This window comes from Hemitrygon akajei, chromosome 1 (assembly GCF_048418815.1).
Source record: "Hemitrygon akajei chromosome 1, sHemAka1.3, whole genome shotgun sequence".
NCBI classification, from domain to species: Eukaryota; Metazoa; Chordata; class Chondrichthyes; order Myliobatiformes; family Dasyatidae; genus Hemitrygon; species Hemitrygon akajei.
The window spans coordinates 55,760,564-55,774,577 of record NC_133124.1 but is presented as its reverse complement, the minus strand read 5'-3'; the positions used below and the strand labels follow the sequence as shown (position 1 = coordinate 55,774,577).

At 40.9% G+C, this 14,014-nt stretch overlaps 1 protein-coding gene across 1 annotated transcript in view; it reads left to right on the top strand.

Annotated features, from left to right (window-relative positions):
* The window catches only part of rock1 (Rho-associated, coiled-coil containing protein kinase 1), a 159,135-nt gene that overhangs the window by 93,473 nt on the left and 51,648 nt on the right, over positions 1-14,014 (top strand). The window contains exons 20-22 of the mRNA XM_073043500.1: positions 5,414-5,598; positions 7,720-7,789; positions 8,532-8,635. Of these exons, the coding sequence (XP_072899601.1) occupies positions 5,414-5,598; positions 7,720-7,789; positions 8,532-8,635 (359 nt within the window). The remainder of the gene's footprint in view (positions 1-5,413; positions 5,599-7,719; positions 7,790-8,531; positions 8,636-14,014) is intronic.

Genomic DNA, 14,014 nt, shown 5'->3' with positions numbered 1-14,014 from the left:
CTGCTTTTACTATATGTTAGTGTTATTTTAGGTTTTATGTGTTATTTGGTATGATTTGGTAGGTTATTTTTTGGTTCTGGGAACGCACAAAAATTTTTCCCATATAAATTAATGGTAATTGCTTCTTCACTTTACGACATTTCCAGTAACAAACGGTTTCGTAGGAACGCTCTACCTTCGGATAGCGCAGGGAAACCTGGCATAGGAAGGAAAGGAATGAGGCCCTGAAGAGAAAATATAGAATATAGAGAGTTAGGTAGAAAATTGAAAAGCAGAACCTCAAAGGCAGTAATCGCTGGATTGCTGCCTGTGCCGTGCACCAGTGAGGGTAAGAATAGGATGATATGTCAAATGAATGTGTGGCTGAATAATTGGTGCAGTGGAGGAGGTTTTCAGATTTCTGGATCTTTGCGACTGCTTCTGGGGAAGGTATGAACTGTTGAAAAAGGGTTGACCTGAGTCAAAGGGGCACCAATAACCGATGCCAGGAATGCTTGAACTATTGCAGAGGTTTTAAAGTAATTTGGCAGGGGGATGGGAACCAGAGTGATAGGGTAGAGGATGTGAGCAGTTGGTGTACGTATATGCAGTTTGCAGTGAGACTGTGAGGAAGGACAGGCAGGCGAGAGGGCAAAATTGCAGTCAATGGGATGAGTTAACGTGCAACGTGGCAGCAAATTGAAAACAGTGATGAATACAGTACTCTGTGTTATATTTGAATGTACGCAGTTTAAGGAATAGGGTTATCTTGTAGCGTAGTTAGAAATTGGCATGTTTGACATGGGCATCACTGATTCATGGCTGAAAGATCAAAGTTAGGAGGTCAACATCCAAGGATACATGAAAGGATAGAATTGCATTGAAAGATGAGGCACGTAGGCAGAAGGGGTGGGGGTTGTTCTGTCTTAGAGCTGATATAGGATTTGAAGATGTAGAAACTTTGAGGGTGGAGTTAAGAAACTACGAAGGTTAAAAGATCCCGATGAGTTCTATACAGGCCTCCGAAAAGTAGCCAGAATGCAGGGTTCAAGTTAAAATGGAAAAGGCATGTTGAAAGCAAAATGTTATGATAGTCATGGGGGATTTTGGTATGCTGGTAGATTGGGAAAGTCAGATTGGCTTTGGATCCTAAGAGAGGGAATTTGTAGAATCCCTATGAGATGGCTTTTTAGAGCAGCTTGTGGTTGATACCACTAGCGAAAAGGTAATTTGGGATTGGCTTTTGTGCAATGAACCAGTTTTGAATAATGAGCTGAAGGTAAAAGGGAGGCAATGATCATAAAATGGAATGCACCCTTCAGTTTGAGAGGGAGAAACTAAAGTCAGATGCATTTCAGTGGAGTAAACTGAATTACTAAGACATGAGAGAGGAGCTGGCCAAAGCTGATTTAAAGCAGACTCTAGCAGGGATGACAACAAAACAGCAATGGCTGGAATTTCGGGGAGCAACTTGGAAAGCACAGGTAGATACATGCCAAAGAAGGAGTATTCAAAAGGACAGAGGAGGCAGCCGTGGCTGACGAGGGAAGTCTGTTGAGGGCCAGATCAGAGGCATTCAAGTCTGGTGACCAAGAAAGTGACGAGGTCAAGAAAGCTATTTCACAGGTGAAGGTGCAATTCTGGATTAAACTTGAATCAACGACGGATGTTCAACAGTTGTGGCAGGGCTTGAATACTATTGTCTCTTAAAGTTAAATAAAGTGACATAGGTGACAACAGGGTTTTACTTCCAGATGAACTCAGTGCCTTCTATTCTCTCTGACCGTAACAATGTGGAGGAGCCATCATGAATTCCCACATCCCCCCCAATGATCCTGTAATTTCAGTCTCTGAGGCCTACATGTGAGCAGCCTTCAAGAGGGTGAACCCGTGAAAAGCATCTGGCCCAGATGGTGTACTTGGCCAAGACCTAAAGACCTATGCTGATCAACTGGCTGGAGTGTTCACTGAGAACCTTAACCTCTCATTTCAGCAGTCCAAGGTACCCACCTGCTTCAAACAGGCTTCACTTGTGTCAGTGCCTAAGAAGACTGTGGTAACCTGTCTTAATGACTATCATCCTTAATGACTTGCATCCACAGTTTTGAGAGCTTGGTGGTGAAACTTGTCAACTCTTGCCTGAGAAGTGATTTGGATCCACTTCAGTTTGCCTACTGGAGCAGAAATCATTTTATTGGCTCTTCACTCAACCCTGGGACATCTGGACAACAAAGATGTATACATCAGGATGTTCTTTCTTGACTACAACTCAGAATTCAATGCCATCATCTCCTCAAAACTGATCTATAAACTTCAAGACCTTGGCCTCAATACTTGTGCAATTAGATCTTGGATTTCCTCACTTGCAGACCCCAGTCAGTTTAGATTGACAACAACTTCTCCACCACGATATCCAACAGCACAGGTGCACCAGAAGGCTGTGTGTTTAGCCCCCTGCAGTACATATGACTGTGTGGCTAAATACAGCTCCAGTGGCAAGTTTAAGTTTGCCGATGGCACCACTGTCGAAGTTTGAATCAAAGGTGGTGACAACTTAGCGTATAGGAGGGAGACTGAGAATCTGGCTGAGTGTGCCATAACCAGGAACCTCTTACTCAAAGTCAGCAAGACCAAGGAACTGATTATTAACTGCAGGAGGAGGAAACCAGAGGTCCAAGAGTAAGTTCTCATCAGAGGTGGAGAGAACCGGTAATGTCTCAAAGGATCTGTACTGGGCACAACACAGCAGCACCTCTCCTTCCTTAGGAAGTTACAGAGATTCGGCATGACGTCTAAAACGTCGACAAATGTCTTTAAATCTGTAGTGGAGAGTATATTGACTGGCTGCATCACTGCATGGAAGCACCAATGCCCTTGAATGGAAAATACTACAAAAAGTAATGGATACAGCCCAGTCCATCACGGGTAAATCCCTCCCCACCACTGAGCACATCCACATGAAGCGTTGTTGCAGGAAAGCAGCATCCATCATTAAGGTCCCCCACCAACCAGGGCATACTCTCTTCTTGCTGCTGCCTTCAGGAAGAACGTACAGGAGCATCAACACTCACGCCACCAGGCTCAAGAACAATTAATACCCTTCAACCATTGAGCTCTTGAATAAAGGGAATAACCAGCTTCACTTGCATCATCATTATTGATATCACCAGTAGCTGATGCTTATTCATAAGCAAAAGTATTGGACTCTGAACACGCCAGAGCATGCACTGAGAAAGATGGCAAGCTAAATGAGACATAAAATTTGTTATAGGATATGAATTTATGGGATCCATACTAAAAAGAGCAGTGCTTGAGGGGACAACAAGACAATTCTTGGGATTTAGGAAGATAATTGTTCAGATCTTTGGTAAAGGAAGCAAATGTTAATGTGAAATTGACACATGACTCATGAGCTTCAGAATTAATAGAGCACCTCAGCACAGAAACAAGCCCTTTCACCCATCTAGTCCATGCCAAACTATTACTCTGCCTAGTCCCATCAACCCACACCTGGACCATAGCCCGCCACAACCATACCATCCATTAGCTTCTCTTTAAGGGTTGAAATCAAACCTGCATCTGCCACATAAGCTAGCAGTTTGTTCCACAATCTCACCACCCTGTGTGAAGAAGTTCCCCCTCAGGTTCCCCTTAAATATTTCACCTTTCACCCTTCACATATGACCTTTAGTTCTAGTTTCACCCAGCCTCAGTGGAAAAAGCCGCCTTGCATTTACCCTATCTTTTCCCCTCATAATTTTATATACCTCTATCAAATCTCCCCCAATTCTTCTAGGCTCCAGGGAAATCTATTCAACCTTTCCCTATAATTCAGGGCCTCAAATCCCAGCTACATCCTTGACCAGAACTGCACATTATATCCAAATTAGGCCTCACCAGTACCTTGTACAACTTCAACATAACATTCCACCTCCTATACTCATACTTTAATTTATGAAGACAAATGTGCTGAAATCTCTATTTTCTAGGAATTATGGTTCTGTATTCCTCGATCCCTCGGTTCTAGTGCACTCCTCAGTGTCCTATTGTTCGCTGTGTTAGTTCTACCCTGGTTTGCCCTCCTAAGCTGCAGCACTCACACTTGTCTTTATTAGATTCCATTTGCCATTTTTTTTAACCCCATTTTCCAGGTCCAAATCCCGCTGCAAGCTTTGATAGCCATCCTCGCTGTTCACTGTTTCATCAATCTTGGTGTTACCTGCAAGTTTGTCAATGTCAAAGAAATGTGATTTTAAAGCTGTAACATTTGTGGGGTTACTGGCAGGATCATATTAGATATAGCAAAGTTATTTCCCATGGTAAGGGATTCTAGGACAAGAGGACGCAACTTCAGGATTGAAGGATGTCCTTTTAGAACTGAGATGTGGAGAAATTACTTTAGTCAGAGGGTGGTAAATCTGTAGAATTTGTCGCCACGAGTGGCTGTGGAGGCCAAGTCATTGAGTGTATTTAAGGCAGAGGTAGGTTCTTGATTAACCAGGGTATCAAAGGGTATGGGTAAAAGCAGGGGAGTGGGGATGACTGGAAGAATTGGATCAGCCCATGATTGAATGTTAGAGCAGACTTGATGGGCCGTATGGCCTATTTTTGCTCCTATATTTTATGGTCTTGTGTTCTATTTTAATCGCCATTATAAAGGAAAATGAAGTATTGTTGGAGGGCATTTGGTGGAATGTTGCCCAATTGATACTTGCATTGAGAATTCTAGAGATAGATGAAGTAGCTGTCCTTATGTTGTATTCAGGAGATAAAGGCTTTGCTTCTTGATGGGTTTTGAAAATTTGAATGCTTAAAAATTCACCTGTTTTCCATGATTTTAAATTTAGTCAAAACTGTAGACTACTTTGATTTTCGTATGAGGTTGCAAGAAATGTGAAGTTGTTTTATACTGAGGATAGTGGCAATGGAAAGCACATCAGGATGGTCACAGACCGTGTTGACAAGTTGAAGGCCTTCAAAGTAATTTTAGAAATTAATGTATGTCACTCAGCTTCTGCATTCTTCTATACTTTTTAAATTGTTAAACTCGGGATCTTGATGAAGGAAGGCCACACTACGCATTAATTGATGCAACCTTCAAATTCTTTTTTTCAAATTTTAAGAAACAATGTCACATTGCGACTGGTAGTTGTATTTAGGCCTCTACTGATACAAACCTTTGAAGAAGTGTCAGTGTGATTTCTGGTGATTTAATGCATTCCCGATTTCAGTCTGTGTCCATTTTAGTTGTGGTGTGTACGTGAGCTGCCGAATTTATATGCTGATTGGTGGATTTCAGGAATTAAATCCTTGAATACAGGTACTTTGAATGTCCTGAAAGGTGAGAGAAGGGTCTTGGAAATGAAATTACTTTGTCCCTGAAATTAAAGTAATTTTTAAGGGGAAACTAATGGTCAATATTCTTGTTATGCAGGTGAAGAATCTGTCATTTCAGCTGGATCAAGAGAAGAATAAACAGGCAGTGACAAAGAATGAGCTAAAGGCACAGTCATTGGAAGCGGACTGTCTTAAAGGATCAGAGAAACAGCTGAAACAAGAGATCAATTCATTGCTGGAATCCAAACGGTCACTGGAATTTCAGCTGGCGCAACTCTCAAAGTATTTATTTGCTTGGGATTCCTTGCATTTATTTTATTCATTTGTGGCACATGGCAATCAGTGGCTAGACTAGTGCTTATTGTCTACATTGAATTGTGCTTAAGATAGTGACTTCTAAAATGACTTCAGAGGAACCAAGTTTCAGACACTTTGCTAAAGAGTAGATTGGGTAAAGAGGGTAGGTTTGTTTTCTTGAAGAACATCAGCTCAAAATCATTCTTTGAGCAACATGGTCATCGTACTATAATTGATAAACAACATTTTAATACAGATTTTTTAAAATGCACTGCAGTAAAATAGTGATAATCTGGCATCTTTTGAATTTAAGTGTTGGATAATAGATGTTACATTTATTATTACTTAAGCATATTTTCATTTCACTTTTCTGAAATTCATGTAGTAGCATTGTTTTTTAAATGAACCGATTGAGTTAAAAGGATGTGGGAAATATATAAGCACTCTGGAAGTAGGCACTGGCCACAAATCTGCACTCCTTCCTAACCCCTGGGTTCCAGACCTCAACTGGTGCACTGCAGACCCCAGCTCTGCTTCTGCAGTCCTTTTATGTGCTGGATCCTTCACTGGCATTCCAGACTACTGAATGAGTACTGCAAAAATCGTAGACACCCAGCTATCTATATATATATGGGATTCATTATGTAATGGTGACACTTTAAAGTGTTGGTCAGATCACATTTGGAGTATTGTTAGCAGTGTTATCTAAGGAAGGATGTGCTGGCATTGCATAGGGTCCAGAGGATGTTTGCAAGAATGATCTTGGGAACTGAGAATGAAAGGGTTAATGTATGAGGAACTTTTAATGGCCGTGAGCCTTCTTGCTGAAGTGTACAAGAATACCCGGGGTGGGGGGGGGGGGGGGGGGAGAGAGAGAAAGATTTTCGTTGAAGCCTACCAGATTTTGAAAAACCTAGATAGAGTGGACATGGAGAGAATGTTTTTAATAGTGGGAGAGTCTAGGACCAGATGGCACAGCCTCAGAAGAGAAGAACGTTTCTTTAGTACAGAGATGAGACGGAATTTCTTTAGCCAGTGGGGAATTCATTACTAAAGTCTGCTTGGAAGCTATGTTATTGGGTATATTTAACATGAAGGCTAATAGATTCTTGATTAGTAAGAGTACCAAAGGTCATGGGGAGAAGGCTGGAGAAAGGGATTGAGAGAGAGAATAAATCAACCATGATGAAATGGAAAAGCAGACCAAATGGGCTGATTGGCCTCATTCTGCTAATATGTGTTATGATCTTGTAGTTCCATGCAGAGCTGCAGGTAAATTATGGGCCAAGATCTGTCCTTTATTATGTTGCTGTTTGTCCTATCTTATGTACAAATTGTTTCATTGCAACTAGACTTTCCAAGTACTTCATTTGCTATAAGGTACTTTGGGATGTCCTGAGGTTCCAAAGTATTTTTTTCTTCATATGTAAGTAAATGTATATTTTAGTATTTTTCACTACCTCTCACCTCTCACAGAGGCGTGTGGATAGCCAGAGGCTTTTTCTCAGGGTTGAAATGGCTAACATGAGGGGGGCATAGTTGTAAGGTGCTTGGAAGTAGGTACAGAGGGAATGTCAGAGGTAAGTTTTTTTTTACAGAGTGGTGGATGTGTGGAATGTACGGCCAGCGTCAATGATAGAAGCAGATACAATAGGGTCTTTTAAGAGATTCTTGGATGGGTACATGGAGCTTAGAAAAAGAAAGGGCTATGCAGTAGGGTAATTCTAGGCAGTTTCTAGAGTACGTTACATGGTTGGCACAACATTGTGGGCCTAAGTGCCTATAATGTGCTGTAGATATCCATGATTCTATGACTGGGGATGACTTAATTAGCTGCTGACATATGAAGTTTAGTCAATTAAAATTGGAGACAAATGTAGCAATTTCACACAACATCTCACTAACATGAATACCTTAAAACTGGATTGCCGTGCTAGGTTTTTGTGATTGTGATCCAATTTCTATGACAAATTGGTTGAAGTGCTGTTGGTAACAATATTATGGCTAATTACATTGATACCAGATATGCTTGTTTCATAAAGTATATTCAATTTAACGCTGTCTACAGTAATGTTTGTTAAGACTGCTCTTTCTTGATGTCCTAAGACAATATCGAGGTAATGAAGGCCAGATGAGAGAGCTCCAGGACCAGCTTGAGGCAGAGCAATATTTTTCAGTAAGTTTACATTTTCAGTATTTGAGGAGCTGAAATGGGATACCAAAATGCCTTTACTACTTAGATGCAAAATTAACATTTGAGTATTTTAAGCATTGCCTAATCTTCAGAATCAAGTTTGTTTTGCACTTGGTTTCAGCAAACTGTTATAATTAACACAAGCATGATTTCAGTAACAAGAATAGATGAAACTCTGATTGTAACCTCAATTTCACATTACCTTCTAAATTGCAGCAACTCAGGTTTAATCCTGACCTCCAGTGCTATCTCCGTAGAGTTTAAGTGTTCTCCCTGTGACCACATGTTTTTTTTTTCTACTGGACATACTGGTGGCCCTCCAGTTTCCCACCAAATCCTAAAGATATTCTGAACGACGGGTTAATTGGCCACTGTTAATTGCCCCCAGTTTGTTGGTGAGTGTGGAGAAATTGGGGTAATTATGGAGAATATTGGGAAAATAACTGACATAGAATGTGTGCTTGATACTGACTTCCTGTGCTGAAGGCTCTTCTAGGCTCTTTTCAGTGTTTGACCCTTTATTTTTTCGTGATGTTGCTTAATACTAGATTTTCTGACCAGAAGAAATGCCCCCTTTTTATCAGTCTTGCAGAGACCCTCAGGATGTAGCTTCTGATCTTATTCCTGTAATGTCCCTGGAAAGATTTTGGAAAGTTTTAATGTGGAAATCTTGTCAATGCAATGGCCAAAAGATATCCTTACTTCTCCTTTGAATTTGTTGCAGACTCTGTATAAGACTCAAGTTAAGGAGCTCAAAGAGGAAAATGAGGAAAAGAATCGAATAAACAATGAACTTCAGAGGAGGATGCAGGAGCTTGTTAGTGAAAGGTACAAAATTTGAAATGGCAAACCTGTTTTACAAAGGATGATGTTGAAATATTATAGTACATGTACATTCGTGGAATGTTTTGCACATTGGGAGTGCTATCTACATATGAATGGAACAGTTTTTTTTAAAAAACATTCTCTCATTCTTAACATTCCAAACTGCCTAAAGTTCAGGGGATACTAGCATGAATGGATGTAGCTAAAATGCGATTAATCCATTTAACCTGTGGTTTGGCACTGACAAGCCTGTCAAGTCTACTACTTGTATGATCAAAAAGGTACATTGAGCTAGGATTGTTTTGGAATTACCCCTTACACTGTTTTCTTTCTCTCCCCCCCCCCCCCCCCACATTGAATGATTTTATTTCTTATATCCCTCACATACATGAGTAAAAATCTTTACGTTACGTCTGTGTCTAATTGTGCAATCATAATAATAAATAGAACAGTCAGTGTAACATACAGATACACTCAAATCAGCGTGAGCTAATCAGTCTGTTAGCGTGGTGGAAGAAGCTGTCCAGGAGTGTGTTGGTCCTGGCTTTTATGCTGCGGTAGGAATAGACCGTGGTTGGGGTGACTCGGGTCCCCAGTGATCCTTCGGGCTCTTTTTTCACACCTGTCTTTGTAAATGTCCTGAATCATGGGAAGTTCACAACTACAGATGCTTGGCTGTCTGCACTGTTCTCTGCAGTATCCTGCAATTAAAGGAGGTACAGTTTCCATACCGGGCAGTGATGCAGCCAGTCAGGATGCTCTCAATTGTGCCCCTGTAGAAAGTTCTTAGGATTTGGGGGCCCTTACCAAACTTCCTCAATCGTCTGAGGTGAAAGAGGTGTTGTTGTGCCTTTTTTCACCACACATTTGGCGTGTACAGACCACAAGGACCTCGGTGATGTGGATACCAAGAAACTTAAAGCTGCTTACCCTCTCAACCCCAGATCTATTGATGTCAATAGGAGTTAGCCCATCTCCATTCCTCCTGTAATCCACAACCAGCTCCTTTGTTTTTGCGACATTTAAGGAGAGATTGGGACATTGTCTCCACTTGTAGGGAGCTCATGAACTACTTTGTTACTAACAGTGCACCCAACTGGTTGACTACCTCTGATCTTGACAGGTCAGATTTATTGCTTCCCTCTAGTTTACCTTCAATCTTTTTCAAAGGTCAAATTTAATGTCAGAGAAATGCTTTTTCTTCACAAAACATCCACAAAATGGAGAAGTGCCCCAAAGAATGAACGACAGTTAAAAGTGAGAACCCCAAAGCCCCCCCCCCCCCGCCGCTCTCCCCTCTCGCACGTAGCGGCAACAAGGAGCAATCCCCCCTCCCCCACCAGCAAAAAAATTAACGTGCATCGGTACTATCACCAAGCCCAAGTGTATGCTAAGCAATAGCAAAGACACAGACCAAAGTTACCCCAAAGGCATTTCGTCTGAAATTTGACAACCCACAGGTTCTCTCTCTCTGGCAAGGGAGAGGGAAGTGTGCCCCATTTTCACGGCGAGCAGGAGACATAACAACAACGCACTGGTTTGCGATGTTAAAAGTCCATATCGTCACTCTTTTCAAGCTCTGTGTCCAAAGATTGCAAAGACCTCGGGTCTTCAGGCCCATGGCAAATATTTTCTGGCCTCCCTGAAGACACACGAGTCTCCTGCCATGACACTGACCCTCGATCCGCTCATCTCCAGAGCCCCAAGATCGTAGGCTTTCGAACATGATCAAGATTCTCAGGCCAAACCCTTGACATGTCGAATAGCGGCCAGTCGTGGAACCCCGAAAACGGGTCCCATTCCTGCAAAGAACCGAAGCCTGCATGTAACTTCAGGTCAGGGTCTTCAAAAGAACTCTGAAAGGGAAAAATAGAGATATTAACGGCAGAAATAGACCTATTTCCGAAGATGCAAGCAATGGAGTCACTGTTAGGTGCCATCATTCCTCCTAAGCTCTACCCCCAAGTACTGTCTTCTGTCTTCAAAAGTATGAGACACACTTCCTCTCCTGGGGAACTACTGACTATCTGGCTTCCCTTTCTGGCTGATGTATTGACTGATTTTTTTGTTCCTCCTTCCTTAAATTCTTTCTCTTCATCTGCCGTATGGATGGCACTCAGATTTATATAACAGTGTCATCAAGTGACGGTGGTGCCTTACAATCACTGAAAAAAAATTGTACTGAACAAATCACTGATTGGATGTGCCAGAATTTCCTCCAGTTAAACAGTGAAAACTGAAATAGTTGTTTTGGTGCCAAAAAAGAATGATCAAAAGTCAGTGCTCACTTAGGATCACTATTGTTACAGTCCACAAACCAAGCCAGAAACCTTGGTGTTGTGATGGACTCTGACTTAAATTTTAACTGCCATATTAAGACAATTACAAAGTCAGCCTCCTACCACTTTAAAAAATATAGCGAGAGTTAAACGGCTTATGCCTCAAGAAGATCTAGAAAACTCATCTATGCATTTATTTTTAGTAGGCTTGACTACTGTAATGACATTTTCACAGGTCTCTTAAAAAAAAAAATCCCTCAGATAGCTGCAGCTCATTCAGACTGCTGCTGCTAGAGTCCTCACTGAGACCAAGAAAGTAGAACATACCACTCCTTTTCTCAGATCACTGCACTGGCCTTCTGTCCATCAGAGTATTGACTTCAAAATATTACTACTGGTTTATAAAGCACTGAATGGTCTAGGGCCAAAATCTGATTGGATTCTGATCTCCTGCTGCATTATGAACCTTCCCGAGCTCTCAGGTCATCTGGGATGGTTCTGCTCACAGTCCCCAGAGTTAAAAACTAATCTTGGTGAAGCAGCTTTTAGTGACTATGCTCCACATCACTTGAATAACCTTCCAGATGATCTGAAGTCTGCCCCAACTTTAAGCTCTTTTAAATCGAGGCTTGAAACTTTTCTTTTCGCTGTAGCTTTTAATTGGATCTCCTGCATTATAAATTTTATTCCTTTTTTTGTGATTATATTGTTTGAAATTTGACGTTTGATTTTTGTATTTTGTTTTATGTAAAGCACTTTGAACTGCCTTGTGTTTGACACTTGCTGTACAAATAAACTTGTCTTGCACTTTTTGCTTAATGTTAAATCTGAGCTCGTTGATCCATAAGCCTCTTGATTACGGAAATATGGAGTCATGTAGCACAAAGGCACAGAATCAGGCCCTTTGGTTCATTTGGTCCTTGCACTGAACTCTCTAGTCCCATCGGCCCACATGTGGAGCATAGCCCTTCATACCCCTCCCATCCATGTACTTATCCAAACGTCTCTGAAATCTTGAAATTGAACCCACATCCACCATATCCGCTGGCAGCTCATTCCACACTCTCACCACTCTGAGTGAAGAAGTTCCCCTTCAGGCTTCCCTTAAATCTCTTTTCACCCTAAAATAATTAACTCCAGTTCTAGTTTCACCCAACCTCAGTGGAAAAAGCCTGCTGCATTTACCCATCTATATACACATCGTAATTTTGTAATGCTCGATCAAATCTTCCGTTATTCTCCTACTGTCCAGGAAATAAAACTTAAACTATTTAACCTTTTCCTATAACTCAGGTCCTCAAGTCTTGGTAACATCCTTGTAAACTTGCTCCGTGTATCTTCTCTCTATTTCTGTTTGAAACCTGTCATGATCTTGGATGCCTCAACCAAGGTCAGATCAAACTTTTTTTTCCTCTAGAAATGCTTATTCCTTGAATCATCCTAATAAGTCTTTCTTGTATGCTATCTAAGACCTTTACATCCTTTTAAATTGTGGTCATGAGAATTGGATACAATATTGCAGTTGTGGGTCAACCAGTGCTTTATATAGGTTTAACACTACTTCCCTGCTTTTGCACTTAATTCATTTTTTAAAGAATCCCTGGATACCATAGGCAATATCAGTCACACTTAACTTACCTTGCTGCTTTCCAAAGATGCAAGTATACATGCAAATTACTTTTCCTGTGAACTCTGTGCCACTTAGTCTATATTGTCTCTCCTTATTTAGTCTGTATTCTCTCCTTATCTTTATATACATCTGCAATAATTTTAAAATACATGGGCTATTTGTCTGAGCATTCTGTCAATTTATCTCTGCAGACTACCATTAACCTCTAATTAGCTCAATACAATCTTTCTGTCAGCCAAAAATGTAAAATTGTACCTTGCATATCCATGTCAACAATATCAGAGACTTAGTGTCCACTGTATTAGTTACTCCTGTGCCTAATAAATTAACTACTGAGTGTATGTCTGTAGCCAATCTGCTTCAAGGTTCAATGTGTTGTGCTTTCAGAGATGCTCTTTCGTACATCACTGTTTTAATGTGTAGTTATTTGAGTTATTGGTGTCTTCCTGTCAGCTTCAACCTTTCTGGTAATTCTCCCATTGACAATACTTTTTCGCCCACAGAGCTGTCACGCACTGGATGTTTTTTTTTCTTTCCATTACCTTTCTTTGTAAACTCTAGAGCCAGTTAGGCGTGAAAATCCCAGGAGATCGGCAGTTTCAGAGATGCTCAAACCACCCCATCTGGCACCATCATTCCACCATCAAAGTCACTTAGATTATTTTTGGTCCCCATTCAGATGTTTAGTCTGAACAACATCTGAACTTGACCATGTCTACATGAGTTGCTGTCATACAGTTGGCTCATTAGATATTTGGATTACCGAGCAGGTATGCTGAATAAAGTGGCCACTGAGTGTATATTTAAAAAAAACAAAGATTTAGTATTGACCTCTGAGAAGTAGTCCTGTCTAACACCCTCCAGTATGAAGACAATCATTTATCACTATACTTTAGATCTGTAATCCAATTTCATGGGCATACTGCCCAAAAAAATTCCATGGGCTACAATTCTATCCAGCTCTTTTTGTAAAGATTTATTGAATACTTTTAAAATTACAAACCATTCCTACTGCATTACTTCCAACTGTCTTTCAGTATTTTATTTCAACACAATTTACCTTTAATAAATCTGTCACAGAGACATATAGCATGGTAACAAGCCATTCAGCCCACCCTATCCATACCAACCCCAGCTTCCAGCACAACTCATAGCCTTCTGCAGTAATAAAGTGCTCATCTAGACATTTATTAAATGCTCTCAGTGACAACTACTATCACTCTGAGGCATGTATTCCAGATACTCGCCATTCTCTGGATGGAAAATACAGTCACCAAATCTCTCAACCTAAGTATAAGTCCTGTATCTACCTCTGATGTGTGGAAAGGCTTCCTGCAGTCTACTCCAGAGATACTCTTTATATTTTATACACCTCAGTTTTGTCCACTCCTAACTAACGTCGCAGAGAAAATAGCCTTCAGACCTGAAACACTTCTCAAGCCATTCTTCAAGAACTGAAACACTTTATCCCAA